This window comes from Orcinus orca, chromosome 13 (assembly GCF_937001465.1).
Source record: "Orcinus orca chromosome 13, mOrcOrc1.1, whole genome shotgun sequence".
Taxonomy (NCBI): Eukaryota; Metazoa; Chordata; class Mammalia; order Artiodactyla; family Delphinidae; genus Orcinus; species Orcinus orca.
In genome coordinates this window covers 70898120-70913781 of record NC_064571.1, presented here as the reverse complement: position 1 = coordinate 70913781, position 15662 = coordinate 70898120, and the positions used below count along the sequence as shown (strand labels likewise).

The following is a 15662-nucleotide window of genomic DNA, read 5'->3' as shown; positions in this document are numbered from 1 at the left end:
GTCCCGGGGTGAAGGTGGCCCCTGGAGGGGCAAGATATGCTGTGGCACAGTGGCAGTAATTAAAGTCTGTCCCATAGTTTTGCTGTGATTCTGAGCAGTGGCAGCTCTGACAGATTTAACCAATTTGAGAGAGTAAAGGGAGAAATGCTAGATCAGCTCTTTCTTTTAAAAATGCTTGTTGTTGGGAAAAACCGGCCTCCTTTTCATCATCATCAACACAGCAAAAACAAACAAGTATCAAGAACCCACTATAAGAATTTGGGCTCAGTTCCAAGATCAAAGAATCTTTTGAAATACCTCTGCTTGCCACAAGCAAATTTACTGAAAGAACAAAAAGGTAGTAAAACTCCCAACCCACCCAAATTACAGGGCCCAAAGCCACACAAATTTAAATAGGCAGGGGAAGAAAAGTATTAGTAATCGAATAATTCAAGTTTTTATATCTAGCCTATTTTGTCAAATTTATTTAAATTATTATTATTTTTATTTTATTTTATTTTATTTTTTGCGGTACGCAGGCCTCACTGTTGTGGCCTCTCCCGTTGCGGAGCACAGGCTCCGGACGCACAGGCTCAGCAGCCATGGCTCACAGGCCCAGCCGCTCCGCGGCATGTGGGATCTTCCCAGACCGGGGCACGAGCCCGTGTCCCCTGCATCGGCTGGCGGACTCTCAACCACTGCGCCACCAGGGAAGCCCTATTTAAATTATTTAACTAACTTCTATTCATTTAAATAGAATTATAATTTCATGTGAACTATTATGAGAATAGTTTGAATCCCATTTTTTAATATTTATTTATTTATTTGGTTGCATTGGGTCTTAGTTGCAGCAGGCGGGCTCCTTCGTTGCAGCTCATGGGCTCCTTAGTTGCGACTCACTGGCTCCTTAGTTATAGCACACGAACTCTTAGTTGCGGCATGTGGGATCTAGTTCCCAGATCAGGGATCGAACCCAGGCCCCCTGCATTGGAAGCTCAGAGTCTTAACCACTGTGCCACCAGGGAAGTCCCCAAATCCCTTCTTTAATCAGTGCATATTGTAAACGTGTGCAGTTTTATAGAATTTGGAGCATAGTTTTTACATTTTTAGGAATTTATGATTACTATAATTTTGCTTCTATGACATTGTTGGTGATAATTGGTATTATGCAAAATACTTGATAGAAAACCCAGACACCAATTATCATATTTCTATAAGAAAATATGAGCTGTTTCATAATGATCTACTTTAGGATGTGGTTTCTTCGAATATACCAGGGTAATAAGTACAATCTATAGATATAAGGATTTGTCCTTTGTTTAAAATCTGACTTCTCAAAGGGATCAGAAATTTTTTCATTTGAACATATATATTTTTAAAGTACTTAACAAAAGTCAGTGGTGTTTTAAACTTTAAAGAGTAAGGATGGGTCTGTCATACCTCTCAGATTCAGGGCAGCATCAGGGGACCCCAAAAGCCCTTTTGGAATGTGCCCCCCCATTCACTCTTGCCTAGTAAGCACTTGTTTGTGTAGGGGCCTTTTTAGAAAAGTGGGTGCTCAGTAAGACTTGTCAGTTAAAGCATGGGGTCCTGGGGTCCCAGACCCTCAACCCAGGACTCTGATGGGCATCTTCTGATCTGAGCCCTACCCGGGTGTCTGGAGGATCCCTGAGGAGAAAGTGAAAACCTAAAGATTCTGTTTATCTCTGGTGGGTTCTGCAGGTCTGGGGGATGTGGGGATCCCCAGGAGACCCTAGAATAAACCCTCTGCTCTGTGGAAGAGCCCCTCCCGCAGTCTCTGAGAGGGCCCAGAACAGCGCCTTTGGCGCAGGGAGCTACCAGCCCATGCCACAGAGTGGCATGCTATGTGCACTCTCACTGATGTAAGTCTCTGCCCCGAGTTCTGAGCTGGCCCGGAACCCCTCGAGAGCCTGGCCGTGCCTTACCCACCGTAGCCTCAGCAACCATTTGAGGACCATGTTCACAGATGGCAGCGGCGATGAACCGCTGGCATGTCGTTGCTGGTTGATCAAGGCAGACTTCTCTTCCGTCTTGTCCTTCCTCTTCCCTGCAGGGCCAGGAGAGCCCTCACCTCCAAGCAAAGCTTAACATGGAACTCGAGTGTTTTACCAGCACATGCTTATTGCCAGCAGGGCCTGGTGCAGGTTGAGGAGGGAGATGAGAGGGAGTCGGCATATGGTTCTATGGAAGTAAAACTACCTCCACCCTCTCACTTTAGTTAAACTCTTTTTTTTTTAATTTATTTATTTATTTTTGGCTGCGTTGGGTCTTCATTGCTGTGCGCAGGCTTTCTCTAGTTGCAGCGAGCGGGGGCTACTCTTCGTTGCGGTGTGCGGGCTTCATTGTGGTGGCTACTCTTGTGGAGCACGGGCTCTAGGCGCGCGGTTTTCAGTAACTGTGGCACACAGGCTCAGTAGCTGTGGCACGCGGGCTCAGTAGTTGTGGTGCACGGGCTTAGTTGCCCCACGGCATGTGGGATCTTCCCAGACCAGGGCTTGAACCCATGTCCCCTGCATTGGCAGGCGGATTCTTAACCACTGTGCCACCAGGGAAGCCCTTGGTTAAACTCTTAAGTTCAATTTTTCTCCACCCGTTAGTTCTCTTAACATCCAAAGACTCTCAGTGTCTCCCGTGACGCTGGCATTCTGTGCCACAGTTGGCACATACACTCATTCTGCAGATGTGTAAACTGAGGTTCTCACAGATAACTCGCTAGAGGTCATACAGCTATGAAGTGGCGGAGCTGAGATTGAAACCAGCTTTGCTGGGTTTCCAAGTGAAGGGTTTATCTCTGTCCCTGTCCCCACCCTCTGGGACCCTGGCCTCCCCTCCCCTTACTGGTCATGTCCTTCTCTCTACCCAGTGATACTCTGAACATTGTGGCGTCAGATCACCGGCCTTTCACCACGAAGCAGAAAGCTATGGGCAAGGAGGACTTCACCAAGATCCCACACGGCGTGAGTGGCGTACAGGACCGCATGAGCGTCATCTGGGAGAGAGGAGTGGTATGTTCCCACGACCCCTCCCCACTCTGGGCCTCGGAAGAATTTTCACCCTTAGGAGGGCTGGGTCAACCACAGCTCCTGTTTCACTCAAAAGGAAAACAGAAAAGGTCTGGTTTTTTTCCTGATCAGAAAGGTAATAATGCCTAGCATAAAAATTTGGAAAATACGGAAAAGTATTAGGAAAAAACCCCATAATTCCATACTGGGAAATTATTAATATTTTGGTATATTTCTTTCCAGCTCTATGCATGTACTATACATTATTTTAATTACTGGGTTCATCTTCTTTTCATATAACAGTGTACTTTGAGTGTCTTCCTATATCAGTAAAAATTCTTTAAAAACATTTTTAATGGCTAAATAATATTCCCTCCAACGGCAGTGCCATGTTTCAATTAATCCTTCCACGATGTTTGGAACTTTCAGCTGTTTCAAATTTTTGCTCTTAGAAATAATGCTGCAGAGAATCTCTTTGTTCATGAGTGTACATCAGCATTTCTAATTATTTCCTGAGGACAGATTCCTAGAAGCGGATTTCTGGGCCAAGGGATATGAACCTTTTTAAAGATCTTGATATCTTTTGTCCAATAATAAAGATAGAGGCTGGGACTTCATTTGAATACCTCCTGTTCTGCCCATGAAGAATAAGTAGTTTTGATCTTGACCTATCACAGATTAAATGCAGCATAGAGTATGAGGCCAAAGAGATTTGAAATCCGCAAGCTAAACAACCAGCTCGGGGAAGACCCATGAGGCAGCTCCGGAATCCCCTTTGAAAAGGGTCCACGGTGCCTTCATGGGTGGGACGATAAGATGCCTTTCCAGGAGAGAATATATGTCCCTTCGTGGATGCAGGGAAGCTCCTGATTTATCCAGAGTGAGTACCGAGTAGACCTGGTTTTACAAACAGGAGGTAGATTTGCACCAGGAAAGCAACCTTTTGGAACCAGGGCCCACCCGCCCCCATTGCTGCAAGAAGGAGAGAGGAGTAGCATGGAACCAAGCCTAGCAGGTTGGCTCATCTGAGATGATGCCCGTGGCGTTGTCCTTCTCAGCACCATTGTTCTGACCAACTAAAAGCCCGCAGGCCAGGGTCAAGCGTGACCCGGGGTTTGAGGCACACACACAGGGCCTCGGTTGACCTAACACTTTTGCAATGTTTCAGGTTGGAGGAAAAATGGATGAGAACCGTTTTGTGGCTGTTACCAGTTCCAATGCAGCGAAGATTCTCAACCTGTATCCCCGCAAGGGCCGCATCATCCCTGGAGCCGATGCCGACGTGGTGGTGTGGGACCCAGAAGCTACAAAGTAAAACCTGCTGCTAGTCTCCAGGGCTAGAGGGACTTGGGATTTTAAGGGCCTTATATTACAGAACTCCAAAAGCATATCATCTTTGCACTACTTATAGCATAGAGCAAGATGACCCTAAGGTGTGTTCAATTCAACAAATACTTGAGGGCTTGCCATGGTCCAAGCACTAGGAATGCAACAGTGAACAAGAAGGGCTGAAGATCTGCTATAGTGCAGCTCCATGTGCACAGCACTTTACAGTTTTTCAGAGCTAGGTCACATCAACTATCTCGTTTGCTTTTCACACAGCCCCAAGAAGCACTTAAGCCTAAAGTTCTTATTTCCATTTTACTGTTGAAGAAACTAAGAGCAGAGAGTAGAGGGACTCCCCACATGACATAGCTAATAATTGGCTGAACCAGATAGATGTCCTGACACTCAGTTCTGGACTCTTCCACCAACACTCTGCTTCTCCCGTTGAGGGTGTCGGTCCCCTTGAGCACACAGCGCTTGACACCCATGGCGTTAATGAACGCAAGTTGAGTGGGTAAATGAAGTGAATCAGGAGTTATCAAGCCACAGGATAACTCACCAGTTATGAGCATCATCTTTTTTTTTTAATTAATTTATTTAATTTATTTTGTTTTGGCTGCGTTGAGTCTTCATTGCTGCACAGAGGCTTTCTCTAGTTCCGGCGAGCAGGGGCTACTCTTCCTTGTGGTGCGCTGGCTTCTCACTGCGGTGGCTTCTCTTGTTGCAGAGCATGGGCTCTAGGTTCACAGGCTTCAGTAGTTGTGGCACGCTGGCTCAGTCGTTGTGGCTCGCGGGCTCTAGAGAGCAGCCTCAGTAGTTGTGGTGCACGGGCTTAGCTGCTCCGCGACATGTGGGATCTTCCCGGATCGGGGTTCGAACCCCTGTCCCCTGCACTGGCAGGCGGATTCCCAACCGCTGCACCACCAGGGAAGCCCCAGGGCATCATCTTTACTCAGAGATTTGAGCAGGGTAATGGGAATTGTTTTTTAATGTTAAATTTCATTCAGTCACTCAACAAATCAAAAAGTGCCACCATTTGCTGAGCACTTTTCTAGGTGCACAAGCAGCGAACAAGATAGACAAAAATGTGCTGGGATTTTGAAGATAAAAAGTTGAATAGCAAAGAAACGCACCTCCCTGCTGGGATCCCCACACTGCTTCTCCATTAGGGCACTTGAGAAGCCGGGTTCTGCATCCAGCCTGGGGCTGGTCCCTGCTGCTGCTGCAGGTGTCGCTGTTAGTGATTGCTATTGGCAGAAAGACCCCTAGAGTATAGCCCAGTGTATTAGTCAGCTAGGGCTGCCATAACAAAATACCACAGACGGGAGGCTTAAACAGTAGAAATTTATTTTCTCACAGTTCTGGAGACTAGAAGTCCAAGATCAAGGGGTCAGCAGAGCTGATTTCGTTCTGAGGCCTCTCTCCTTGGTTTGTAGACGGCCATCTTCTCCCTCTGTCTTCACGAGGCACTTCCTCTGTGCGTGCACTTCTGGTGTCTCAATTCCCTCTTCTTATCAGGACACCCATTGGTTCTTTAAAGGCCCTATCTCCAAATGCAGTCACATTCTGAGGTACTGGGGGCTAGGACTTCTACATATAAATTTGGGGGCACACAGTCCAACCTAGCCTTTGGGGGTCATCCTTCCTCACTGAGCATCTTCCCTTCCCACTGAACATCTTCCCTTCCCACTGAGCATCTTCCCTTCCCACTGAGCATCTTCCCTTCCCACTGAGCATCATCCCTTCCCACTGAGCATCTTCCCTTCCCACTGAGCATCTTCCCTTCCCACTGAGCATCATCCCTTCCGACTGAGCATCTTCCCTTCCCACTGAGCATCTTCCCTTCCCACTGAGCATCTTCCCTTCCCACTGAGATCTTCCCTTCCCACTGAGCATCTTCCCTTCCCACTGAGCATCTTCCCTTCCCACTGAGCATTTTCCCTTCCCACTGAGCATTATCCCTTCCCACTGAGCATCTTCCCTTCCCACTGAGATCTTCCCTTCCCACTGAGCATCTTCCCTTCCCACTGAGCATCATCCCTTCCCACTGAGCATCTTCCCTTCCCACTGAGCATCTTCCCTTCCCACTGAGCATCTTCCCTTCCTGCTAAGTACCTTCCCTTCTGTTGAGCTGTGACATCTTTACCTCCTCTCAGAGCGTTCTCTCCCGCCACTGCCTTCCCACCAGGACCATCTCAGCCAGCACCCAGGTGCAGGGAGGAGACTTCAACCTGTACGAGAACATGCGCTGCCATGGTGTACCCCTGGTCACCATCAGCCGGGGGCGGGTCGTGTACGAGAACGGCGTCTTCATGTGCGCTGAGGGCACCGGCAAGTTCTGCCCCTTGAGGTCCTTCCCAGACACTGTCTACAAGAAGCTGGTCCAGAGAGAAAAGGTAAGGTGGGGGGGTAGGGGCGGAGAAGACATGTGGGAAGAGGTTGAAGGCCGCTGGCGGCGACATCTTATATGACTTTTAAATCTCAAAGATGTTCTCACTCTGTCTTTCCACCAAATCTTATTGCCTGAATAGTCACTTTGGGAACAATCAAAATAGTAGAAAAGGAGCACCTGTAACAGAGTAAAATTTATTGGGAAGGGTCCCCAGCTCCCCGGGAGCCCGGGATACTGTGAGGTGCTCATAGCTATCCCTGACATCCAGGCTTCTTGTCGTCCCTCAGGGGCAGGGGACTCCTGGCTTGGCCTGGGTTGTCATATTTGCCCTGGAGATGCTCTTTCCCCAAACTCCCCACAGCCGCCCTGTAACTGCAGTAGGCTGGGTGGGCTGTGCTGGGTCTGGGCCCCCCAGTGAAGTGGTCAAGCCAGGTCTAGCTCACTGCCATGCGGGGGTGGCCTGAGGTCTTATCGTGAGAGTTTCATCCAGTCCTCGGATTCCGTAAACACCCTGGGTGTTCACTGAAGCTTGGGGCTCCACCTTATCCCCAGGGATACCGAACTCTGGGTAGAGTTTCACCCAAAAGAAGACTGGCTGTTCCCTCGTTGCTTGGGGATTGATTGTCCAGCCTTATCTTTGAGAGCTGTCCTGACAACTCTGGGTGCTGGGAACCAACTGCAGCTCCGGCCTCTGGGTGGAGAACCCAAATCATCAGAACAAATCTGACAAAACTGACAGGTGAAAGCATCATGAGGTTTCCCCTTCCCTTCCTCCGGCATAAAGCAATATTATTATGGTCCAAAACGCTCCCGCCTAGCTACTTCCAGATTCTGTCTAGAAAGGGTGGGTGTTCTTAGAAATATCATGACCAAGGGCCTGGGAGCCCCAGCCCAAATGCAGGTCTTCTATCAGGGAGCAGACTTGGATTACCTAAAAAAAAAGCAGGACTTTAGTTATCCCAGTATTCAATTCAAAAGCGAACTCAGGATCTCTCAGGTAGGTGAATGGTCCCATCTCCAATATGCTTCCCAGATGTGGACAATGGCAGGAGACCTCAGCCCCACCTCTGGGGGACGTGCCACAAAGAACTGTAAGAGCGACGCATTCACACGCTAGACTACCTGACCAAGGGTGGCAATGATTTAAAATAAGAAAACGGAAAATAACAAGTGTCAGTGAGGCTATGGAGAAATTGGAGCCCTCGTTCATCGTCAGATGAATGTAAAAGGTGCGGCCACTTTGGAAACCAGTTTGGCAGTTCCCAAAATGTTAGCTATAGCGTCGCCAAAATAACCCAGCTCTTGGGTATATACAGAGTCAAGAAAAATGAAAATATGTGTCTTCACAAAACCTTGTACATGAATGTCATAGCAGCGTTATTCATAAAGGCCAAAACGTGGGAACAATGTACACATCCATCAACTACTGAATAAACAAAATGTGGTCTATCCATACAATGGAATATTATTCAGCCATAAAAGGGAGTGGAGTGCTAATATATGCTACATACAACACGCGTGACCCTTAAAAACATCATGCTAAGTGAAAGAGTCCAGTCACAAAAGACCACATGTTAAATGATTCCATTCGTATGAAATGTTCAGAAGAAGCAAATCCATAGACAGAAAATAGATTAGTGGTGGCTTAGGGCTGGCCAGAGGGGAGAATGGGAGTGACTGCTCACGGGGACGGAGATTCTTTTGGGGGTGATGAAAACATTTTGGAATTACACAGTGTTGGTGGTACAAACTTGTGAATTACACTAAACACCCCTGAAATGTATTCTTTTAAATGGCGAATTTTATGGTATGTGAATTATATCTCAATTTGAAAAAAAAAATCTTTAAACAGTTCTGTGGCTTTCCCCAAAAAAGATGTTTTAGTCAGGAAATAGGATCAAAAGAGGGCAGAGAAAGCGTTTGAAGCCCTTCTGAAAACCAACCTGGGACTTCCCTGGTAGCGCAGTGGTTAGGAATCCACCTGCCAATGCAGGGGACACGGGTTCGATCCCTGGTCCAGGAAGATCCCACATGCTGCGGAGCAGCTAAGCCCGTGTGCCGCAACTACTGAGCCTGTGCTCCAGAGCCCGTGAGCCACAACTACTGAGCCTGTGTGCACCTAGAGCCCGTGCTCCGAAACAAGAGAAGCCACCGCAATGAGAAGCCCGCGTGCCACAAGGAAGAGTAGCCCCCGCTCGTGGCAACTAGAAAAGCCCACGTGCAGCAACGAAGACCCAACGCAGCCAAAACTAATAAAAATAAATAAATAAATAAAAACCAACCTCACAAGAATGTCAGACAGATACCAATTCACATCAGACCGCTCTTAGGGCCAGATATAGTGGAAGAGCTCAGCTTCTAGGACTGATATAAATTCAACTCAGAGGCCCTTTATCCAAAGCGCTTATAATGACAACATAAGGTCCTCAAGAAAAAGCCAATTCTATTCCCTATTCTCTGGTATAGCCCTTATGTAACAGAATGCAGGTATGCAAAAAACTTCATTTCCCCCAAATTATAAATAAGCAGGCCCTACAGAGCAGGGTCCTCAGGAAAGAAAGTAGCTCTGGGGTTGGGACCAGTGTATAAAGCCAAAGCAAGGGGCTGCCGGGAGCCGGGTCCTGCCAAGGTCACTCACCCAGGATTCACCAGGTCTGTACTCCCATCCATCACCCCCGGAACCCCAAAGTGCAGCCTGGTAAAGGTTAAAACACTTCAGACCAGTTTTGACATTCTGAGGACTGAGCTCAACTACAGATCTGTTGGAGAATACAAAGGAATATGTAAGCGGAAGAGCCTTCCAGAAATCACCCTTATCTGTTGTTTCTCTCAACAAGGTCTTCAGCAAGCATTGTGCAGCGAGGAGATTGAGGTTATGTCACTGAAGAGTGCCTGGGGTGTAGATTATTTACGCTGTCCCTTCAGACCTTATGCACACACTCCGACACACTTCCTCTCGCAGCAGAACTTTGTAATATGATTAAGCCCCGAACTGACCCCTGCAATAATAACAGCTGCTGGTACTTACATGTCACTCACCGTGTGCCAGAGCTTTACGTGTTCTATTTCATTTGATCTCATAACAACTCTGTATTCTTATAAATAAGAAAACACGCACAGAGAGGTAACATAACTTGCACAAGGCCACACAGCTTACACGTAACAGAGCTAGGAGTGGAACCCAGGCAGTCTGGTTGTAGAATATAGGCTCTTAACTCTATTGCCTTTGTGAGTACAAAATTAACTACTATTGCTGCCGGGGGACTAATCTCCAAATCAGCTGTATTTAGCCTCTCTTCCCACAAAGTTGTCAGATCACAATAAAAGGCCTGGCCTCTTGAGAGCCTGGCAAGTGAGGGGATGACATTGCTCCGCGTGAGGGGTGCTCTCTAAAGCTGAATACCTCAGAAGTCTACCCGCCACCTTGGAAAACATTCCACCCATGTCAAGGGGAGTCAGTGGGTATCTCTATGCACATGCATGCAAGCACTCCCACACATATGCACTATTTAGGAGGTACAAGCGGATTCTCTACCCCTGGGTTCAAGGTGTAGGAAGGCTTCGTCACATACAGTAATTTGGGTCCTAAGAACAGTGGCAGCTTCCAAAGTCTTATCAGCCATCAAGGGGGCTCTGGTGGTGGTGGTGGCTTGGTCCTGAGGGTTGATGCTGTCTGTGCTCTGATGGCATCATCTTTTCCCCTTTTCTGCTCTCCACCTTCACTAGACCTTAAAGGTGAGGGGAGTGGACCGCACTCCCTACCTGGGGGATGTAGCTGTCGTTGTGCATCCTGGGAAAAAAGAGATGGGAACGCCACTCGCAGACACTCCTACCCGGCCTGTTACCCGACACGGAGGCATGAGGGACCTTCATGAATCCAGCTTCAGCCTCTCTGGTAAGAGCAAGGGCCACTTGGCCTGGCACCTGCATCTCCACCACAGTGAGGGGACAGGAGGAGGGCAGAGGGACTAGGAACCCCACCCCGGCAGAGGGGTTTATGCTGCTTTCCTCCCCATCTTCTCCCTCCCTCCCCGATCCCCTGCCCGGTGATGACTGCTGGGCCCCATGTTATAGACACACAAACATTGGCGGGTGGGGAAGGAGGGCTCTCCCAGTCCCTGGGCACCAGCCACTCTTAACAGGCCATGGCCCTTTGGGGCCTTTCCCCGTGGTTTCTAAGTTCAAATAGTTTCATCCCTTGAGGTATCTTGAGGGCCCTGCGCATAGGGATGCCCCAGAGACGATCTGAGCGCAGAAGCGTTAACTCTGTGCTACGTGGGTCTGCACCCCCATTTCCCACCCCACTCCTCAACAGCCTTGCTGAAAGATGTGGTATTTCCCTTATACCCTTTCCTCCCTCATCTTAACCTCAGGTTTGCCACCTTCTTTTCTGCCGGGAATTGTACTGTATGTAATACAATATAGAATATATGGGGTGTATCTATGCTTAGAGACTTTATCGTCGACAGCGTGTGTCCCAGGTGCTCGGCCGTAGTTAAAGGTGGGGGTCATGGCGGCATAAACGGTGAGCCTCACTGGAGAGCAGGCAGAGACGGTAAGATGCCTTGGTCCTGCAAGCAGCTTTGCTGGAAGCCATGATCCCTACTTGAAAGGGGCAGAGGCCGGGTCTCACTGAACGGCCTTCACGACTAGCCCTGGCGCAGACCGAGCCTCCGCTCTGCAAGAGCCGTGCTGGGGCCGGAAGGTGAGAGGAGCAAGATCCTGGGGGAGGTGAGACGCAGCCACAAACTGTCCTAACATGAGAGGCCGAGAACTAAACCAGGGGAGAGCCGGGGGGCACGGCTGCCCGCTGAGCTTCCTCTGTGCCCAGCCGTGTGCTGGCCGCAGCTCAGGTGGTTCTTGACTGAGGAGCTGACCGCCTGTGGAGAGGGGTCCTCTCCACCACCCTCCCCATTGTCTCAGAGCCAATCTCATTACGGAGATAACTTCGCCCCCACCCTGAGGGCCACTGCTACTCCCACCAGCGATGGGACTGAGTGCAGGGAGTCAGAAAGGGATCTGCGGGGTGGAGTGTCAGCGGGAGACCCGGCCTTCAGGAGGTGTAGCTCCCCACGGCTGCCTGGGTCTGCCGCTTCCTGCAGCCGCCAGCCTCGGGAGAAGCAGCAAGGCCCCCAGAGCTGCGAGCCCCCTCTGGCCCCTGGCTTCTGCTCCCACCCAAGTCTCGGGCAGAGCCAAGACTGGGCGGAACTGCTCTCAGGTTCAGCAGACATCAGGCAGCCTCTCACCTTCCCTCCGCCCCAAACCTGGTCTGTTCTAAATGGGACAGGCTGAAGGATGTCCCATCACACTCCCTGGGGCCCAGACCTTCTTTTCTTTTTTCCAATTTATTTATTTACTTATTTATTTATTTATTTTTGGCTGCACCACAGGGCATGTGGGAATCTTGTTTCCCCGACCAGGGATCGAACCCATGTCCCCTGCAGTGGAAGCACGGAGTCTTAACCACTGCACTGCCAGGGAAGTTCCCAGGCCTTCTTTTCTAAGTCTCGGGACTTCGAGACGTGGGGGCGTTTGGGGTGCTGTTCTTTGATTTTCCAAAGCAGTGGCACACCCTTCCTTCTCGCTCTCTTGCTCACTGAGGCACATGTGCAAAGGTCCACTTGCTAACAGGCATCTCCCTGGTCCGTGTGCTTGGCAAGAGACCATACCCCCAGGGCTGGCAGCAGTGAAGGCAGCGTAGCAAGGCAGTTAATCATGGAGGCTCTGAACCAGGAAGACCTGGGTTCAAGTCCAGGCTCTACCACTTAAACGCTGTGTGACATTAGCCAAGGTAACTTCCCTGAGCCTCAGTTTCCCCACCTGTAAAATAGGATGGAGTTGGATTGAGGATTAAATTAGATCCTAAGCACGGAGGACCTGGTTTTATTACCCAGGGGAGCTCACCCTCTGCTTCCTTCCTTGCAGGTTCTCAGATCGATGACCATGTTCCAAAGAGAGCCTCAGCTCGGATCCTCGCTCCCCCCGGAGGCAGGTCAAGTGGCATTTGGTAAAGGCACTGACCAGCCCCCTAAGTGAAGATGCACCACTGCCACCAGCCCACACGCCTTCCGGCCACAGCTGCAGGGGGCGGGAGAGGCCGAGCTGGGCAGCGCACCACCTGAGGGGGCCCCGGGACACGGGGAGCCCTCCCCATGTCTGACACGTGATTCACTGTGCTTCGAGCCGACCCTAACAGGCACTTTGAGATGTGTTCCTCCTGCTGCAGTCCTTTCCTGCCTTGGCCTCGGCAGGCTTCCCGGGGGCCCATGCTATGCACAGAGCCCAGTGCATAGAGCCTGGCCCCGCCCCTCCTCTCACACCCGCCTCTGGGCTGGCCTTGGGAAAGCCCGACCTTAGTGCCCTGCCCCTGGCTGACCCGCCAGCTGTCCAGAGCACTTTAGCAGATGTGTTTTAAAAGAAAAGGACTCCCTCCCCCATCCCCTTCGGCCCAGTGGTCACTTTCCCCAAGTCAGACAGGTGTTAGCATCCCAGCCATGCCCAGGACATCCGGTTTTTCCCCACTCATCTCCCGCCCCTGTTTGGTTGTGGCTGGGACACTCTGTGCCCTTTGCCAGCTGCTTCCTCTCCGCCACCCCCCAGGAGTCCCAGGCCCAGAAGGGCTGGCCGGGCGGGCATGAGGCTGGTGCCAGGCGCGTGTATATGATTTTGTTTTGCACGTTTGGTTTGCGCAGTGGTTTGGTTTGACTTGTTTGTGCATCCTGTGAAAAATGACGGTGCTTCGTGTCACTAGCATAGCATAGAAACAGGAATAGATGTGGACCTTAGGAGATGCTGCTTCGACACCAACCAGACAGCCTAGGGCACCGATGACAGGGGTGAGAGGGGGATACTGGACTCGCAGGCCCTTTTTCTCCCTTCCTGGAGTCTTCCTGCCCTTCCCCTCCCCTCCTGGTCTAGTTTCCTGCATCCTGAGAGGGTGCCCGGGATGCTGGCCCTGCAGACCTTCAGGGAGCAGGGTGGCCTTTCCCATCTCTGGCCCTGGTCACTCCCAGCACTAACGCCACACACACACACCCAGCCGCCTGTACGCTTCCGCCTACTGGACCAAGGCCCCGCCGCTCATCCGTGTGACTGGCGAGAGGCCTCATGCCTGCTAAGAGAGATGGGGGTGGGACTAGATCCGGGTGCGAGGCCAGGCCAGCAGGACCTGGTTGTAGCCCACAGCGCTGCTCCGGGGCTGCAGTCTCCTGTGGTCAGCACCTCACCCTAACCTGCCTGTGGCCTCCATCTCCTCCCAGTTGGGCCCTCCCTGCCTCCAAAGCTCCAGGTGGTTTCCATGGAAACACTAGAGGCTGCCCTTGCTGAGCCTTGTTCCCCCTCGGGGAGTGACATCACGTTGCACATTTGGTCTGAGCACCCGGGCTGACACGTGGCTCCTGGTCTCTTGGGCCGGTGGTCATACCCGGCACATTTCTGTAGTGCTTTTCACGTTGTCAAAGCCCTTTCGTGTATGAGCTCTCAATTGCTCCTCACGACAGCTAAGTATGTATTATTCCCCCCATTTCACAGCTGTGGCCCAGAAAGCTTAGGCCTTCTGACTCCAGAAATGTCCAGGACTGCCCTTAAGAGCTTGGCTGGGTACCCTAGCTGTGGACAGGAGGAGTGGAGTGACATCTCTTGCAGATCCCACCTGAGAGTTTAACCAACTAAAAGACTTACTCTCCCAGTAGGCATTCTGCTTTGTTTTGCACAGGTAGATAAATTTTTCTTGTAAACAAACTGACGCGTATCACTGTTTGAGCCAGAGCCAGTTACTTGTTGGAGGCCTGCCCTGTGGTTTGAGCTGTCCCCACATCCTCACTTAGGAGCTGAGAGGACTGAGACAGTAACCCAGGAAGCAGAGGCAACAGAGACACTCATGGAGGGTGGTGGCCATGGGGACAGTTGGTGGGGATCTGAGCCTAGGAAACTGTGTGACGCTGACCCCGTGGTACAGTGCGCATCATCTATCCCTTTCAGCCCTTGCTGGGTCATGGGCCTTGGGCAGATGCCAAAGAGCCAAGCAGTGGTGGTGGCCAGGGGGCAGAGCATCCCTGCTTGGGCTAGGAAAGCTTTACCTTCTCTGAGTGCCTCCGCCCGAGAGATGCGTGGTCCGTGGCTCTGGGAGACCACATGTTGGTGTGGTCCATCGAAGGCCTTCCACTTCATTCACCCCCGACCCTTACATAGACCCACCCTTGCCCAGGAGCTTCTAGATGAAAATCAGAAGGAGGTTCAAGGAACCAAATGAAAGGTCACCCCCCGCCACCCATTCCCTGCCCCTGTGCCGAGCTCCAGCCAGCCCCATCACCAGCCCCATCGGCTCTTGGTTGGAATGAAAAGGGTCTCTGGTTGCACTGAATGCAGCTCTCAAACTGGTCTTGTACTTGCTGAATAAATACTGTTGTTCTTGCCTTAGCTGCTCTCTAGGTTTGTGGGGTTAAGTTACCAGAAAATTGTGCTACTGTGTGTGTGTGTGCGTGTGTGCGCGTGTGTGTAGTGCTAGGAGTCCACAGTAGGTCTCGGTCAAGCCAATGCCGTGATGAGGGCTTTTCCGATACTGACCCAGAAACCACAGAACCACTCGGAAACCCAAACCGCCTCCAGCTGCCCAGGTGGCAGGCACAGCCTGGGGTCGGGATGGAGCCTCCAGCACCCAAGTGACTTCCTCACTCCTCTGTAAATGTCATGGTGCTAAGATTGTGTCAACCCCATGAGGACACGTGGTCCTGTGCTCTGGCCACCTGACTGAGGCAAAAACAAAACAGCCCGACTCGTTGTGTTCTGGTGCAGGTTTGTATTAAACTGTAGCTACTTCTCACTTGGTCTCAGTTGTGTTTCTTCAAAGAAGAGGGGGCTTGGTAGGGGGCCTCTTCTTCCACAGTGGCTGGGATGGGGCTTCAGTTGCTAAAAAAGTCAGCTTTGGGTCTTCACTTGTGTTA

At 50.7% G+C, this 15662-nt stretch overlaps 1 protein-coding gene across 2 annotated transcripts in view; it reads left to right on the top strand.

Annotated features, from left to right (window-relative positions):
• Positions 1-15541, top strand: part of DPYSL5 (dihydropyrimidinase like 5) — an 89536-nt gene extending 73995 nt beyond the window's left edge. For both annotated transcript variants that reach the window (XM_049696290.1, XM_004268119.4), the window contains exons 9-13: positions 2864-3005; positions 4171-4313; positions 6517-6724; positions 10447-10615; positions 12646-15541. In XM_049696290.1, coding sequence (XP_049552247.1) covers positions 2864-3005; positions 4171-4313; positions 6517-6724; positions 10447-10615; positions 12646-12731 — 748 coding nt within the window. In that variant the 3' untranslated portion in view covers positions 12732-15541. The remainder of the gene's footprint in view (positions 1-2863; positions 3006-4170; positions 4314-6516; positions 6725-10446; positions 10616-12645) is intronic.
• Positions 15542-15662: the final 121 nt, after the last annotated feature.